This window comes from Paracoccidioides lutzii, assembly GCF_000150705.2.
Source record: "Paracoccidioides lutzii Pb01 unplaced genomic scaffold supercont2.3, whole genome shotgun sequence".
NCBI classification, from domain to species: domain Eukaryota; kingdom Fungi; phylum Ascomycota; class Eurotiomycetes; order Onygenales; family Ajellomycetaceae; genus Paracoccidioides; species Paracoccidioides lutzii.
Window position 1 is genome coordinate 934,073 of NW_015440949.1, and position 17,261 is coordinate 951,333.

Consider the following 17,261-nt stretch of genomic DNA (forward strand, 5'->3'; position numbering starts at 1 on the left):
GCCAACAAAACACTTCGTGCTGCAACTGCAAGCTTATGACGAGGAAAGGATTAATATGCATATCTAGAAGGATCCATAGCTCATGTATGCCAGTTGATTGGAATAGTCGAATGTGCCAACTGCCCCTTTGCACAAAGGGATTGATGGGGAGTTAGCCACAACGACCACATGGAAATATTGATCGAGAACAAGAAAACCACATTGGGAAAACCCAGGCAACGTAAAAATACATTTCACATTAATTTTCTACCAATTGCCGTGCCATGACACCTAGACATTACAGGTGCATCACTCCGTGGCCCGTAACAACAGACACCAGTAAAACCTCATGGAAACAATCCGAAGCCCTACACGCTCCTGAAGCACAGCGGGTTAAAACAATGGGGATAGAAAATCCGCAGGCAACGCAACGCCTATGAGCAAAGGAAATTACGATCACCCGAAAAACAGTCGAATAACGTGAGAAAGAAAAAAAAGGGAAAACGGGTGATAATAAAACACAATGGTAGAACGGAAGGGACATGTGATATTCGAAGGAAAAAGGCAAAAACACGGAAGAAGAGACGAAGAAACATCCAGTGTAAATGCATCAGATATGTGGGGAATGCACGTAACAGACGGAAATGGCAAACTCTCATTTCGCGGCGTCCGGCGTTCAGCGGAATGAGAGAGGCGGGAGAGCATACCATCTATGGGCAGCTAAAACAAAGCAAGCAGGGCAAGCATAACATAACAGGTCGCAACCTTCGTAATTGCGCAAAAAAGGAACCAACAAGGAGAAAAATTAATAAGTAGAAAAAGGAAAACTACTGTACTACCAGCTGCATCACGAAGGACAAAACGGAGCGAGCTCAGCAACATCTCCTCTGCTTATTCTGCATCGAACCCACTTGGACATGAACGGGCTCCTCGCCCAGGACCAGACCGGGCGGGAACCCAAGCCAGCTCCGACGCTTGTCAGTCGTTCCGCCGCGAACGCTGCCGTGCCCGTCGGACACGCCGCCCTCCATACGTGGCGGTATCCGTTCAGCACCACTCCAGCCGTCCCGATTTGCAGCATCGGCCTCTACCTTTTTGTTCCGCTGCTCGACAAGTTTCCGCGTAATGACGCGGAATACCTCCTCGATGCCCTCACCATCCTTAGCACTGATCTCGTGGCAGCAGTCCCATCCGATATCTTGGCCCCAGAAGCCGCTGCTCCGCTTGCTTTCAGGGCCGGAGGCTTGGTTATGATTATGGTTATGGTTATGATTGGAGTTTGAGGTGCCAAAGGTGGAGGGACCGAGCATTCCCAGGCCGGAACTGGGTGGTGGAGTCGAAGCTTGGGAGGGGTAAAGTTGCTCAGCGACGTAGGCGATGGTGCGTTCAAAGGGGACTTTGCGGAGATTGGGGTCGTCGGCCACGATGTCGGATTTCGTGCCGACGACGTGGATGACGATGGGAGAGTCCTCGCCTAGGTTCTGTTTCAGCTCGACTAGCCAACCGGCCATTTCCTGGAAGCTGTTCTCGTCTGTGATATCATAGCAGAGCAGGCCGGCGTTGGCGCCCCGGTAGTAGAGACGGGAAATGCTACGGAAGCGTTCCTGGCCCGCGGTGTCCCAGATCTGCAGGCGTACGACGGTGTCGGAGGTGGTGTCGAGGACACGTTTTGTGACAAAGGAAGCACCAACGGTGGAAGCTGTTGTAGCGGGGTTGAATGCATTTTTCACGTAACGTTGGACGAGAGAGGTCTTCCCCACGCCTGAAGGAGTCGAGTTAGTACGCAAGTAGTGAAAGGTAATACAAAAACACCTTCTTACCTTGGGCGCCTAGGACGACGATTTTGGCCTCGAGACTGGAGCTCATAGCTAGGGAGGGAAGCTTTCAAGGCCGAATAGTGTTCAGCACGGCAGAAGAGACGGAAGGAAAGAGCAGGGAGAGGACATGTTATTGTGGGGGGAATTATCGAGAGAGTTTGTTTGGTGGAGGGAGCCAGGGAAAGCTGGTTGGGATCAAAGGACGTGTAAGTGAACGAGTAAATCAGTATCTATCTATTTTGGGTATTTTGAGAGACTGCGGTGAGTAATGTCCAGCGAGAGAGGTCTAGTAGCTAAGGTAATATAGTAAGCAGGCAGGCAGGGAGGCAGACAGGCAGATAGACACAGCGAGAGACCGGGCTGAGGTTAGGCGGCGTGACCGTCTCAGTAATAGAGTCAAGTCACCCGAGGAGGTTAGCGGGTCATCATAGAGAAGACCTCAGTCCTGTCCACGTGGTGGGATAACCCGCACGTGAAGGAGAATTTTGAGATGGAATGGGACATCCGTTAGAGTCCAATTTAACCAGCATTTGCCCTAGAACTCCCCACCCGAGCGTTTAGTATTCGTATGCTTGTTAATAGATGTTGTAGTTGAAAAAGTACACAACGAGAGACGATGAGGAAAAGCTGATGCGGCTCCTGCGGGGATAAACATTTCTCCCGATTCAGCCCGGCGACTTCAAAACAGGAAACAGGGTTAGGGTTAGGGTTGAATTGGGGCAGGTCTTCGGATGAAAGGCTAGCTAGACTATCTATATTACACTATTCACGTACGGTAGGGCGGCTGCCCAGGCAACGTATGCCCAACACCCCCGCCCGCACCAACATGCGAGAGATGGATTCCTCCGCGTATCAAGAGCTAGCTGAGTTATCCTAGAATCCAACCGAAACATGCTAGATCCAACTAGTCTTGATTATTTTTCATATGAAAGCCCCTAGTAAGTTGATAAAGCGTTTAAATGCCAGTGTGCTCAAAGGTTTCGTAAGACCGTCTGCTGCCATGTCCTCCGTGGAAGTGCAATCAATGGAAATCACCCCTTCATGCAGCTGCGTACGAAAATAGTGGAAACGAGTGTCAATATGCTTACCGCGCGCTGTGATTTCTGCCAGGGGCCAGGTGCTCGAACCGATGGATTTCCTCCTCAGAGGCATCGCAATTTCTCCATGGTGTCAGGTAGTCCATTTGAAATCGATCAAACCCTTATTATCTGCTCTAATTGACAGGGGGTTTGCTGTGATGAAGCCCATATCCAGCATCATTAGATCTCAAAGAAACGCAGGGTTGCTTGGATGAAGCTTAAAGATGTCTCCAGACATAGATTTTTGATTGTCATTAAGAGATTCAATTCAATCAGAATCTGTGTAGCCCATGAGATCATTTGTTCCTTTCAAATATTGTATGATATGGAAGTAATGCCTTACATGCCTTTGGGGTAGAGGCAGCATTGTTTTGCGCCAGAAGGGAAGCTGCGCGGGTGATGTCTGGTCTCAATTTCACTGAAAGATACCGTGGGCAGCCTACACCATGTTGATAACGCTGCTTTGTGAAGCCTCCTTCCTTGATTTGAGTGTTCTCTCACGCAGTCATCATTTGCTGGCAAAAATGCAAGTAGATCAGCTGTGGTCTTGATGATCATTTTCATTGGCATTGAGGATAGGCATAGAAGGAGACATAAGAGTTGAATTCCCTCCTTCTAATTCATCACATATGGTCTGTTTGCCCGTATCACAGCTTGAACTGCTCTCTCCATCCTGTGTGGTCTTCCTCTGCCAGTGTGTATTCAGTTTGTCCTTTTGTCTCCTGAGCTGGACTCAACCGGATCCTGGTGGTACTCTTCTTCGTACACCGGGGGGATGGAGTCTTTGGCCTTTGAATGAGAACGTAGGCTTCTCTTTCGTTCAGAATGTGGAGCAGGGGGCAATCTACTCATTGAGGTCAAAAGATTGATTCCTTCAAGAAGGCGATCGCTCTTCGCTGCAGACAGTATTCCAGCGGAATTCGTCAATTATGCACAAAAGGGTCTTCTTTTGAGAATCGACGTCGAACTCATCCAATTGCTATCATACATAATGAAATCTGGCTAAAAATGGTGTTCTTCCACCAAAACGTGCTATCCGGGCTATAACCTGTGGGATGGTTGATCTCGGCTTCGGATGAAAGGCTAGCTGGACGATTTATATACACTAATCACGTTTGGTGGGGCTGCTGCCCGGGCAACGTGTGCCTAACAGAATATGATTACTGATCGACATGATCGACCTCCCGAGGTTTCATCCAAGGTTCGAAATAAATATAGCAAGGAGCAAAAATGGTATGATATTGGTTGGACATGGGCAATCAAGGTAGGCCCTTAAAATGCTGTCTATGTTAGGAAGATTTTCAATCACACTTCCTCTAACTTGGTTAGTTAATAACTTAAACAGTCCTTAAGTTACTCAAATTTAATAGAAATCGACTGACTTGCCTCAGCTAATTACTAGCTTTAGTTAACTAAGTAAACTAGAATTTAACTAAATGAATTACTTAGATTTAGTTAAACTAGTTACCTGTCTATTAAATTGAGAAGAATTGTACATTGTCAAAACTCTTTAACATTCATGACATCATACATTCACCAGCAGCAGTAAATGGAACTTTGTTCTTATTAAAAGCTGGATCTCTAGTGGCTGAACGATTAGGTAATATAGCGAAAAGACGATGAATTAGCTAGTTATTTACGTTAGCAACAACTATTTTATGTCATTGTTAGTCATCATTGGCTTTTCAAAAATAGATCCTAGTTATTGGGTGGGTCCAAGGATACAGGTTTGTTAAAACACCACCCCACCCCATACCTATTATGGAGTTGGGTTATCTCCGACTGCGTATGCTTTTATCCATGGGTAGTCACGGAAATAGTTCTCCGCACAGTTACTTGGTGATAGCTTCCAAGGTAGCTTGTGCTCGGCAATCTGTTAATGACACGGTTAAATGGGCGGAGTCCTGTTCCCACTGCCGCCTCCACATTAACCCATCCTCTGCGCTTACATTATATGCCAAATCTCTCTCTCTCGCACGAAAGACCCAAGTAGAATATATATGGCTCGGGAATAAAACCCAGCCCTTCTCCATTTAGATTCGTTTCCCTCTGATATATTAATCCCGAAAATATCCTTTCACTCCCTCTTCCGGCTAACCAACGTACAATCCTATACCACTGCTACATAGTAATTTATCCTAAGCTTGGAGCTACCATTGCTCCCTCTATCCTCTCGCTGCAATGCCTGGAGACGAGAAGCACAAGGGAAAACTTCTTACGGGACCAGAAATACAGAAGCATAACTCCAAGGATTCTTGCTGGGTCATCGTCCATGGCAAGGCATACGACGTCACAGACTTTCTACCCGGTATCTACATATATAATCCCCCCCTATTCAACTCCCTCAAGAAAGAAGTATCACTTCTAACCGGCTAACCAAAATATAGAACACCCTGGCGGTCAGAAAATTATCCTTAAATATGCCGGCAAAGATGCCACGGAAGAATTCGAGCCCATCCACCCTTCAGACACACTTGACAAGTACCTCGACCCTTCAAAACACCTGGGCCCCGTGGCAATGGACACCGTCATGCAGGAAGACAAAGCTGTAGATCCAGAAGAGGAAGAGCGCCAATTGCGAATACAACGCATGCCATTGCTGGAACAATGCTACAATCTACTAGATTTCGAGGCTGTCGCACGTCGTATCTTGAAGAAGTCCGCTTGGGCATATTACTCTAGCGGCGCTGACGATGAAATAGTCAGTCTCCCACTCCATACGCTCCAGCTATAACCAACTGTCTGTATGTATATCAATACATATATAAAACCTCTAACACAAAGAGAAAACCACAGTCTCTCCGCGAAAACCACTCCGCCTTCCACAAAATCTGGTTCCGCCCTCGCGTCCTAGTCGACGTCCAAAACGTAGACATCACCTCCACCATGCTAGGCACCCCAGTCTCTGCCCCTTTCTACGTCACCGCCGCCGCACTGGGTAAACTCGGCCACCCAGAAGGTGAAGTTTGCCTCACCCGCGCCGCAAACACCCACAACATCATCCAAATGATCCCAACCCTAGCCTCTTGCTCCTTCGATGAAATCGTCGACGCCCGCGGGCCCAACCAGATCCAATGGCTCCAACTCTACGTCAACAAGGACCGCGGCATCACAAAGCGCATCGTCCAACATGCCGAAAAACGCGGCTGCAAAGCTCTATTCATCACCGTCGACGCCCCGCAGCTCGGCCGCCGGGAGAAAGATATGCGCACCAAGTTCTCTGACAGGGGATCAGACGTGCAGGCCTCAGACGCCAACTCGGAGTCCTCAGTTGACCGCTCCCAGGGTGCCGCCCGCGCTATTTCCTCCTTCATTGACCCCTCCCTTAGCTGGGCAGACATCCCCTGGTTCCAGTCCATCACCACCATGCCCATAGTCATCAAGGGCGTACAGCGAGTCGACGACGTGCTCCGCGCGGTGGAAGCTGGGATACCCGCCGTCGTTCTCTCCAATCACGGCGGGAGGCAGTTGGACTTTTCTCCCTCGTCCATCGAGCTGTTGGCAGATGTCATGCCTGAGCTGCGCAGACGTGGCTGGCAGGATCGCATTGAGGTTTATATTGATGGTGGAGTGCGGAGGGGGACGGATATTCTTAAGGCGTTGTGTTTGGGGGCCAAAGGTGTAGGGATTGGGCGGCCGTTTTTGTATGCTATGAGTGCCTATGGGGTACCTGGTGTTGAGCGGGCGATGCAGTTGTTGAAGGATGAGTTGGTGATGAATATGCGGTTGATTGGTTGTTCGAGTATTGAGCAGCTCTGTCCGGACCTCGTTGATACGAAGGGATTGGCTGTGAGAAGTGTGCCGAATCCGGTGGATTCGTTGGGGATGGGGGTTTATGAATCGCTGGTGTTGCCGTCGGAGAGACTACCTCCTCCAGCTGAGAAGTCGAAGTTATGATTGGTGTTTTAAATGATGTGAGTTGATGGTGTTAGATCTCTCTGTTTTGCATTGCGTTGCATACTTTGTTGATTATGTTGTACATACTGCATCTTTGCATTGATAGAAACTATTGGATGCAGAAATTGTATAGAGCTCTATATACAGACACACACACACACACACACATTTCTTATAAATATTGATATTCAAATCACAGCAGTCATAGCTCATCATTAGTAATCACACACTGACAATCCACCCTTTATATCTCAATCACAGTTGCCCCCCTCAACCTCTCCCCCCTCGCATCCAAACAAGCCGCATTAACCATCCACCCCTCCCTCCCCAACCCACTCTCACCCCGCCAAACCTTCCCCCAAATCACAGCCTTAACCCCCTCCCAAATCACCCTCCCCGCCAATCCCCACACCCCATCAAGGCCAAGCAAATCCCTCCACCAACCCCCTTTCACAAACACCCACCACACAACCCCCCTCATCCCCTTCTCCCACAACACTCCTCTCTCCTCCCTAGCAGCACAAAGCGCCTCCCATGCCTCCTGCGCCTTATCGTAATACACCCTCTCCACACCGCGGCCGACATGTGCATGGCCGAAGACGTGCAGGATTGGACGGACGGACCAGACTGTGCGGAGCAGGTAAGGGCAGCCAACTGAGTAGGGGTAGTTATCTAGATGTTGGGAGGGCGGGGAATGGGTGAGGAGGATGTCGGTGGCTTGGGGGACAGGGGTTGGGTATGGGTATGGGTAGGTGGATGGGGTATTGTTGTCGGCCGGGGGTGAAGGGGGGTATTGGAAGGCGTGTATTGAGTGAGGGGATGGATCGAGTTGGGGCACCTGAGGGGCGCCGTGGATTGTTAGGGTTCGACATTGCGATTGACATTGCGATTTGGAGGCTGTCGATAGGCAATTGCTGGCAGCAGCAGCAGCAGCAGCAGCAGCAGCAGGAGTGGTGAAAGTCAGCGTGACGGTGCTATTTTGTAAATAATGAATATCACCCCAATCAATGCATCCCTTGTCCTGCCCAGCCTCCCCGTCCCCCTCCGACAATTCAATCCGCCCCCTAACCCCCTTATCCAACCACCCATCATGATTCCCTGCCACAACCACCTTCTTCGCATGCGGCAGAGTCTTCAACCAATCAACTGTGGCCTGTATATCCCTCCTCGTCCCTCTATTCGTCATATCCCCCGCGTGTAGCAGCAGATCCCCATCCGGCACACTGTCCAAACGGCGATCGTGCGTGTCTGATATACAAACGACGCGGATGGGCCGTTGTGACGGAGTTCGCGTACGTGGCGGGACACGCAGCAGGAGGAGAAGGGTGTGCAGAGGGCGAAGGAGGAAGAGGAGCGGGGAGGAGAGGAGGCGGATTAGAAGGGGTGGAGGGTCGTAGGGTCCCATTATTTTCGTACATATGTGGGGTAAGGTGATGTGTTTTATTTCATAGATTATGGCAACGTGGTAATTGATGTTAGGGGATCATTATTTTGGCCCTATTTGAAGATGGTGAGGTTGGGATTTGTCTCAGGCTTTCGTGGTTATTAGTTGAATATGACGAGAGTGTAAAAAGGGTTAACTAATTAGTCAATTCGTTAAAGATACGTCAGCGTCATCAAGGGGGGAAAACATCATGCAACGCGAATACCCCAAACTAATTTATATCACAACCTTAGTAGTTCTATTTTTCTATTGCGAATACATAAAATTTCTCATTTTATGTTCTTTAGCAATAACTAAATTCCGTTGCAATGCACTCTATGGACATGCGTGGTTAGAGCAGTGAAGCTGGAATAACTAATGTTTGCTGGAGGTCCGCCAAAAAGCCCGTCCTTCCAATTATATTCTAATCTCACTTACTCCTCTGTTTTCCCTCAATCATCCCATGCGTGCTATTAAACATATTCAACTCATTTCACCTACGTAGTTGTTGTGGCCGGGACCCACCGGCCCAGTGATATTATCGCAGAATAAGTCTATACAGCAACAACGACAACGACGACGACGACGACAGCCAAGCCCTTCAGCAAATCTCCTGCAATTCACGATGTCGAGTTTCAAGGCCCAATTGGCCCAATTGGGGGTGGAGGGCTATGACACTGTTCCTGAAGAGATATTGCCCAGACCCGAGCTGACTGATTCTCTGAAGGCTAAGGTGAGGAAAATAGCTCGAGTTGTCGCGGCAGGCAAAAGTGTCGCAGGCGCACCTGGCCAGGAAAGAGACCCAGAGTGCCTGGCAGCTAAGCCCTTCACACGCTATGGGAAGCAATTGGGCACAAGAAGTGACATGATGGCTTGCTAAATCTTCCGGAATTCGAACTGGGAAGAAAACGTCGATAATTTCCATATGGCAACCAGCACTGTGGAACGCATGCAAGCTCGTGCAGACTCAATGAATATCCGATGGAAGACAGATAAAGCAGAACAGAACCATGCGTTCTGGTTGTCAAAAATAATTCGGTTGCCCTACCCCTCGTCAAGGCCATTGTCAAAGCGGAAAAATGCGAAAGAAACACCTTGCTGATGGTTCGCAGGATTTGACTGGCAACGATATGGCTGAGTATCGAGCACTACGTAAAACACAGGCCATTGCTAGGAAAATCGCTGATAATGCCCAGCGAGAGTTTGAAAGATCAGGCCGCCAACATTAACTCTTCGAGGGAGGCCGTGGGTTGATGACTTTTTTTAAAATGGAGATGAAAATCAAGGAGCATGAATAGGAGAAAGAGCTCCCTCATTCAGGTAAGTTGGATTTAACGAGTTATGGAATCCTGTATGCCCTTGAAGCAACCACCTGAGTTAGTCAAAAAGACTAACAACAGACGTATTCAGCTAAGCTAGCTACGTTAACTACCCATTTCAACATCTCTCTAAACTATTGCGATGGCATTGAGGTAGTCGTAGCTATGGGTGAGTATCCGACCCAAGCCTTCAAGTTCATTTCGTCAAGAGCTTAGGCCGCTGACATGCAAAGGAGAATATAAAGGCTTTCTAGATGTCTCATTTGCCTGCGTCTTTCCAGCCCGTTCCGTCATGCGACGGACTATCTAGGAAGTAAGTTGGGAGGGGACTGTTTTGTATTTAGTTCATGTCATATCTTGCATGAAATGTGGGGTTTCAATTAATGTGAAGATGCAGATGAGATTGATTGATGACATGCAGTTTGATACTAGACTTGCAATTGTTATTGTGAATACTTTATAATTAGAATGTTTCTATATTTAGTTAACTAAGGTTGAATAGTCATCATGTCCAGCTGTTGTTACCTTCAGATGCATCGAAACTCTAAGAGGGAAGAAAGAAGTTTGCTTTAACGTCAACGATGGTCTGGATCCCAACAGATAGGGGATTTGCCAGAGCGTCATAATCATGTGACCTGTTCTAAGACCTGGCCTCCTGTTGAGTTGCTGCAAATCTCCACGGATCCATAGACATCCCCATGTTGACACCACTATTTTCACACCGCTGGAGAGATAGGAACAACAACAACTGCTTGGGGTAAAGTTACGGGCAGTGGAGACGTCACCCCAAGCCTACCCGCTCAAGGAGTACATAGGCCAAAAGAGAGCCTGTCCCAAACTTGCTGATGTATATACACTCAAAAGATAACTATTCTAGATCCACGACCCAATCTCTGGAAGCTGGAAAAAAACTTTGAACGCGCCTGAACACTATGGTTCCAGTGCACCCGAAGAAACGTTCTCTATTGGGATTCTGCATTTGGGATGTTTCTTTGCAATTGCTGAAATACGAATGGTTGGAAGCCAAAGAGGGAAAAAAGCAACGAAGATGAGGAACCAAGTTTTGGCTTTTTTTAAATAAATAATAAGGGAGTAAGAATAAGAAGTAAAATAGATAAAAATAATTTCTCCATCTCCTATCGTCTCTTGCGTGCTTCATCCCGCGCTCTTACTTCTCCTAGATGTGGAAGCGTAGTTCGAGCTGGAGGAGGGGGAAGACGCCCTGGAACACAGAGAACCGGGCAATCCCCCAGATACCCAGAGAGAGCCATTTTGGTGGGGTTGGACATGCACAGGAATCACGCCTCCTCAGGGTTTAGTTAATATAGCAATTCGGGACTTTTTCGTTTGGCGGTTCGCCCTGAAGAGCGCCTGACGCCCGAGCAGCGTCCAATCAACTCCTCCACACTGGCCATTGGGAACAGATAGCCTGTGCTGCGGGTATATGCACATAATTAGGTCCATACATCCTTACATCTTCAAGTCAAGTGCTTATTAATAACTACTGTACATGTTATGTGGATTTTGGCTGTTAGGGCGTGTGGATGGCAGACAACCTTTCATCGCGATCTAGATAACAGCTATATAAATGCGACAAATGAATAGACTGTCGGTCTTTATGATCCGTATTTTCAGTTGACGGTGTTTTAGTTGAGCAAGCTGTAAGCTATTAATGATTTGGCTTCGAAGTTAAACCGTGTTTCGAGGTATGTACCAGGCACCCCTCTATCCCCGCCATTGTATATATATGGTTGGGTAGACAGTACCTAACTACATCATTGCGGACGGTCTTGCAAACAATCTCCTCAACACATTTTCAATGGGCCCATATATCTTTTCTCCTTTTTCACCGTCCTCATCTTCATTTCCAGCATCCTCTCCATCTTCCATCTTCTACTTTTAGCGACATAGTTCTTACTGGGACATGGGCTCTACTCCCTTGGTCGATGTATTATAAACTATCTCTTATGACTGCCACTCCTAGTTGACGGTAACCCCCCCATTCTATATGCTTCATCATCCATCCTCGTTTGAACAACCTCAACCTCAACCTCAACCTCGACCTCAACCTCACTCAACCCTTCCTCACCCAGCAACAGCCTCTCCCATCTCCTGCATTTCTGGTGCCGTGAGGAACTTCCGTAATTGTCATTTCCTGATATTTCCCCGTCTCTGGCCATCCCTTCTTCGGTGGTCTCTGGGCTGCCGCCCACTTCCCGCCTTTCCCTCTTGGGCCTGCAGAACCCAACCACACCTAAAAGACCAGCGGCCAGCAGCCAGCCCTCACCAGCACCTACCAACATCACCCATCTCATTCCCTCACCATCTACTTAGCCTCTACTCAACCTCCCACGCCAGCAGTTGACAGGAAATAACCAGCGGATTATTTCCCTCTCCACCCTGGCTTCACCGGCTCTCGCTTCCAGATAACGATGAATGGGGGTGATATTAAGAAAGCTGCGATCAACAAGGCAAAACAGATGGCCAGCAGCACTGCTAACGTAACCAACTCTACCAACGGGAACAACGCTGGCAAGAAGCGAAGGAAGGGAACTGACCTCAGGCCCATCGTTACGAACGAGTCTGCCCCCTCTGCTGCGCCGGGAGATGCCTTTCCGGGCCCCACCGCCATGCCCGCATCAGCTTCCAAGCAACCAGGGTGGGCGGATCTTTTCTTCCCTTACGCATTTTTTCATGTATTATTATATGTATTAACAGAACGGTATCTTCTAACTCATCTACTGCAGGGTTTCTATCAACCCACATACCTTCAAAACTACCTACGGCTCCCCCTTCTCTCGTTCCCCATCTTCCTCCTCTACCGATGACCCCACCGAAATTACAGCTGACGAAGAAGACTCCGAGGACTATTGCAAAGGAGGTTACCACCCAGTGCGCCCCGGTGAATCCTACAATAATGGCCGCTACATCGTCGTCCGCAAACTTGGCTGGGGGCATTTCTCCACCGTCTGGCTGTCGCGCGATACTACGAACGGAAAACATGTTGCACTAAAGGTCGTGCGGTCAGCCGCACACTACACTGAAACCGCAATCGATGAGATCAAGCTTCTGAATAAGATAGTCCAGGCGAACCCGAATCACCCAGGTCGAAAGCACGTTGTTAGCCTCTTGGATTCGTTCGAGCATCGTGGTCCCAACGGGGTCCACGTCTGTATGGTCTTCGAGGTTTTGGGTGAAAATCTACTGGGTTTGATCAAGCGCTGGAATCACCGTGGAATCCCGATGGCCCTGGTTAAGCAAATCACTAAGCAGGTTTTGCTTGGACTGGATTACCTGCACCGCGATTGTGGCATTATCCATACCGACCTAAAGCCGGAAAACGTCCTGATCGAGATCGGTGATGTGGAGCAGATCGTGAAGACCTGTGTCAAGGAGGAAGAAACTAAAAAGGAAAATAAAGAGGATAACCGCAATGGTCGGCGGCGGAGAAGAACTTTGATTACTGGAAGTCAACCTCTACCAAGCCCTCTTAACGCCAGCTTTAGCGGTATCGACCCTTTCCGCACTCATGCCTCCAACCAAAACTCTCATAGCAGCCTCAACCAGATTCTTAAGGATTCACCAGGTCAGCCTAAGACCTACCCCTACCCACTTGATGCGCAGTAGTTAACTGTTTCCTTGTAGCCACGCCAAGTACAGCGAACCTTTCGATGAGAGATCGATTGGGAATCAAAGATCCAGAGACGCTCGAAGATGAAACACAAAAACAAAGAGAAAAGACAACGTTGGTTCCCTGCAACTTATCATCGCGAACTTCATATGCATTTTTGTCTTATTCTGATGACCGTTTTTTATAGTGATATTTTGGAACGAGAGGTCTCCGGCATATCCTTAAATAAAAACTCTACCCCCCAAAAACCGAACGAGGAAGACGTTGAAATCGATATCATTTCAGTAAAAATTGCCGATTTAGGGAATGCCTGCTGGGTCGGGCATCACTTCACCAACGATATCCAGACCCGCCAATACCGTTCTCCAGAGGTCATACTTGGTGCCAAATGGGGTGCTAGCACAGACGTGTGGAGTATGGCAGCAATGGTATTATCTCCCTTATATACGCCGTAACACCCTTTCTCGTTCTCACTAACCGTCCGTTTTCTTCAAAATCAATAGGTTTTCGAACTCATCACTGGCGACTACCTCTTCGACCCGCAATCCGGTACCAAATACGGCAAAGACGACGACCATATAGCGCAAATCATCGAACTTCTAGGCCCCTTCCCCAAGTCCCTGTGCCTGTCCGGAAAATGGAGCCAGGAAATATTCAATCGCAAGGGCGAGCTGCGCAACATCCATAGACTCCGCCACTGGGCGCTCCCAGACGTTCTCAGAGAAAAATATCACTTCTCTGCCGAGGAGAGTAAGGCCATTTCGGACTTCCTCAGCCCGATGCTCGAGCTGTTACCTGAGAGGAGAGCGAATGCGGGTGGCATGGCGAGTCATTCGTATCTGGATGGCACGAAAGGGATGGAGCAGGCGTTTTTGAGTATCCCTGTTGGGAGTCGTGGGGAGGGCATAGAAGGGTGGGCACAGGAGGTTAAGAGGAGTAGATAGAATGGCTTTGTGGATATTGATTTGGAATATGGATATCGGTATGGGTATGGACGACGAGAAAAATGACATATGAAAGAAAACTATAAGAAACGAATATACCGGAGAAAGGGGAGAGAAGGACGAAAAAATGAAGAAAAGAGCTGGAGATTTATTAAATATTGGCACCCTCTCCTGCACATCCCCAACGCTTAACGGTAATTTGCTTACCATGTATTGCGTCCCCTTTGGTTACTTTGTTTTGTTATTTCTCCTTTCTCGTTTCTCACGTTTGGATGCTAATCTTGCCCATCTGCCTTTTTGCCTCACGGCTACTATCCTGTGTTTACTCTTTTGTTTTTCCTCCTCAAGATCCTTGGTTTTGAAATACAGTTCACGGCACAGTGCTTGAATCTTTCTTCCAATTGTTTGGTCGTTGGATTTTACTATGCTATGGAATCGAATCTTTACGGCTCTGGATGTCTCTCTTTGTTCTCTTGTTCCCCTTTCCTTCCTTACTCTTTTCCCCTCTAGCTTCCCGCACCACCATCTGTCACCCTTTATATTACATGTTACCGCCATTACTGCCACTGCTGCGCTTTCATCGTTTTCCTTCGCTCCCATTTATTCTTTCTCTCAACTTCTGTCGCTCCTCTACCATATCTGAATTGTGGAATCAATCTGCTGGTTGGTGGAATGAATGGACGAATGGACGGATGGATAGGTGGATCGATTGATTGATTGATTTTTCGATAGATTGATAGATGCATTTTTGTTGCTGCACGTATGTTCTCCTACGGAGGGTTGGGAGTGTGTAGCCTATGTTCCCACGTCTCTACGTTTACACGCATCCTACGGACGTGGATATCACCGACACCACGTCTACATCCCGTATATTCTACTGTGCGTAAACGGGACGCTCGACTAGCTTATACGCTCCCTTCCCCCCTCCACCATCTCCGCTCTTCTTCACCGTATTCCCCATATCTTCCTCCTACCCCCATTTTTCTCCCTTTGACGTCAACCATTTCCCAGCTTCTCTCCTTATATATACATATATATAGTCCCGGCACCTTCGTCTGCCGACTAGCCGTTCACTCTGAACAATTCTCCTTTGTCATTCCTCATCCATTTCCTTGTCCCGGTTTTCCCTTCCGCTGCTTTCTCTTTTCCTTCATTCGTTGTGCTGGTTGTGGGACTGTTCCTGCTGAATTACTTGGGAAGTGTGTGGAAAAAGGGAGTGGATGGACGGATGCATTGGGGGAAGTGGTGAATGGACAAATTGATGGACAGGCCCGGATGCTGATATATGAGCTGAAATGGATGCTAGCGAATTTATATCACATCCTGTCATTTTATATTTGACAGTTTTTTACACTTTTTTTTTTTTTTTTTTATATACAACATACAACTTACATAAACAATTGGGGTTCAGCGGTTATGGCCCTTTCATTTACATTTTCGCAGTGCTTGTTGGTTCGCTTTTCGCCATGCTTTCTTCCTCCTTTTAATTTGAAGGAGTTGTGGAAATATGATAGTTGAGTTTTACTCTAGAATAAGTATATAGATGAGGGTGATTTGCTCTGAAGTCCGGAATCGAATTCTGGCAGGCAATGATGTACATATATGGAACCTCCAAGTAATAAAACCAAACATGAACTATTAACTGTTTCGATATTGTACCGGGTTTGATTCAAAGTGGGTATATCTATTACTATGCCATCAAACATCATATGAAAGAATATCCAAGCATGCTATCTCATCCCAAATGCCAACCATGCCATTGTAAGAACGGATATTTGGGAGAAAAAAATCAAAATGTAAAAGTAATGCGATGGAACACCACAAGAACCGCTTTATTTACTCATCCATCGCCCACGCATACTCCAACCCCTGCCGCATCTGTACTTTATTCCGCGCCTCAAACCACTGCTGCTCAAACCCATTGCCCCGGTCCACCCCATCCCACCTATGCCCCGGCCGTATTCCATACCGATTGGGTGCCGCAGGCCCCGTATACACCCTCCTCCCGCTCTTCCCCCCTCCAACACCGAACACAGCGCCACCTCCACTCGTCGTCCCCTTCGTCAAAAATTCCGCAGCAGGATCATTCCACCTCGGCCTAGCCTTCAACTCGGCATTCATTTCCTCATCATCCACCGTCCTGGCAAGCGGCATAAACCTAGCCTCCTTCAGCGCCTCCCTCCGCGCCTCCTTCTCACGCCGCTGTACATCGCCCGTCAACGCTTCCTTGGCCGCCGCCTCAGCCGCTGCAGCCTCCTGCACCGCCCTCCGCGCCTCCGCCCTTTTCATGGCAACATTGATTATCCGCCCGCTCGCATCGCGGTATATGGTTTCAGGCTCCACGACGCCCTTCCCAGCACGGTCACGGTCGGATTTCTTCATGGCCAACGACTCCAGTTGACGCTTGCGCTGTTGTGCAACTACCATCGCCTCTGTCTCTTCTGCCGTCTGCAAGCCCGCCCGCGCACCGGATTCCATACGTAGTTCGCCACTCTCTTGCTCAGCATCGGGATCCCCGTCGGCGATTACAGGCCTATCTTCGTCCTCAGCTTCATGTGCAGCCCGCTCAGCAGCAGCAGAGGCTAGGATGGCGTCAGCAGCTACCTGCTCAGCATTTGATGGCGCAGCAGGACCGCCTATCGTCTTCCAGCTGGACTTTTTCGACTTGCGGAATTCGGCCGAGTGTCGTTCGTTAGCTATTGTGTAGGGGGTATCGTCATCTTCTTCGTCACTGCCACGTTTGAATCTGTGACTTTTGGGCTTCGAAGATGCGGTACGGAGGTCTGGGGGGTCGTCGTCTGCGATTATTAGACCGCCAGAATTAGTGGTGTCTGCACGTTTGTTCTTCTTTCGCCTTTTTTTGACGCGGTCGGAGGTCGATGGGGGGTCTGCTGTTAGGTAGTTTTTGGCTAGATATGCGGCAAGGGACATTGTGATTATGGCTGTGGTTGTTCTTATTATTAGGATATTAATTTTTGTTGTTGTCGTCGTCGTTGGTTGATGCTCTGAAGTCAGGATATTCAAGTTAGTTATTTAGATAACTAGTTACGGAAAATAGGTATTCCGGAGACGATATGAGATAAGAATACGAGATAAGATCCAACCAGCGACAAAAAGAGACAAACAGACAACGAAAGAGAATCATATTTAAATTTCCTCTACATCCAAGAAT

The 17,261-nt window shown here is 48.3% G+C and overlaps 7 protein-coding genes across 7 annotated transcripts; 3 read left to right on the forward strand and 4 right to left on the reverse strand.

The window, feature by feature from the left end:
* Nucleotides 1–851: 851 nt before the first annotated feature.
* PAAG_01602 (ras-like GTP-binding protein) lies at nucleotides 852–1,845 on the reverse strand (the record flags this gene model as incomplete). The annotated part of the gene is made up of 2 exons (XM_002796548.2): nucleotides 852–1,741; nucleotides 1,800–1,845. The coding sequence occupies 2 exons, from the start codon at nucleotides 1,843–1,845 to the stop codon at nucleotides 852–854; spliced, it is 936 nt and encodes a 311-aa protein (XP_002796594.1).
* A 3,211-nt stretch (nucleotides 1,846–5,056) lies between these two features.
* Nucleotides 5,057–6,772, forward strand: PAAG_01603 (cytochrome b2; the record flags this gene model as incomplete). The annotated part of the gene is made up of 3 exons (XM_002796549.2): nucleotides 5,057–5,183; nucleotides 5,263–5,576; nucleotides 5,672–6,772. 3 exons carry the CDS (start codon nucleotides 5,057–5,059, stop codon nucleotides 6,770–6,772), a joined length of 1,542 nt encoding a protein of 513 aa, XP_002796595.1.
* Nucleotides 6,773–7,016: 244 nt separating this feature from the next.
* PAAG_01604 (hypothetical protein) lies at nucleotides 7,017–8,177 on the reverse strand (the record flags this gene model as incomplete). Its single annotated transcript, XM_002796550.2, has 1 exon — nucleotides 7,017–8,177. One exon carries the CDS (start codon nucleotides 8,175–8,177, stop codon nucleotides 7,017–7,019), a length of 1,161 nt encoding a protein of 386 aa, XP_002796596.1.
* A 643-nt stretch (nucleotides 8,178–8,820) lies between these two features.
* On the forward strand, nucleotides 8,821–9,424 carry PAAG_11317 (hypothetical protein; the record flags this gene model as incomplete). Its single annotated transcript, XM_015846987.1, has 2 exons — nucleotides 8,821–9,055; nucleotides 9,255–9,424. 2 exons carry the CDS (start codon nucleotides 8,821–8,823, stop codon nucleotides 9,422–9,424), a joined length of 405 nt encoding a protein of 134 aa, XP_015703409.1.
* Nucleotides 9,425–11,472: 2,048 nt separating this feature from the next.
* Nucleotides 11,473–11,817, reverse strand: PAAG_11318 (hypothetical protein; the record flags this gene model as incomplete). The annotated part of the gene is made up of 1 exon (XM_015846988.1): nucleotides 11,473–11,817. One exon carries the CDS (start codon nucleotides 11,815–11,817, stop codon nucleotides 11,473–11,475), a length of 345 nt encoding a protein of 114 aa, XP_015703410.1.
* A 129-nt stretch (nucleotides 11,818–11,946) lies between these two features.
* Nucleotides 11,947–14,089, forward strand: PAAG_01605 (protein kinase dsk1; the record flags this gene model as incomplete). The annotated part of the gene is made up of 5 exons (XM_002796551.2): nucleotides 11,947–12,173; nucleotides 12,262–13,100; nucleotides 13,160–13,259; nucleotides 13,333–13,573; nucleotides 13,649–14,089. 5 exons carry the CDS (start codon nucleotides 11,947–11,949, stop codon nucleotides 14,087–14,089), a joined length of 1,848 nt encoding a protein of 615 aa, XP_002796597.2.
* A 1,836-nt stretch (nucleotides 14,090–15,925) lies between these two features.
* Nucleotides 15,926–17,020, reverse strand: PAAG_01606 (pre-mRNA-splicing factor cwc26; the record flags this gene model as incomplete). The annotated part of the gene is made up of 1 exon (XM_002796552.2): nucleotides 15,926–17,020. The coding sequence occupies one exon, from the start codon at nucleotides 17,018–17,020 to the stop codon at nucleotides 15,926–15,928; it is 1,095 nt and encodes a 364-aa protein (XP_002796598.1).
* Nucleotides 17,021–17,261: the final 241 nt, after the last annotated feature.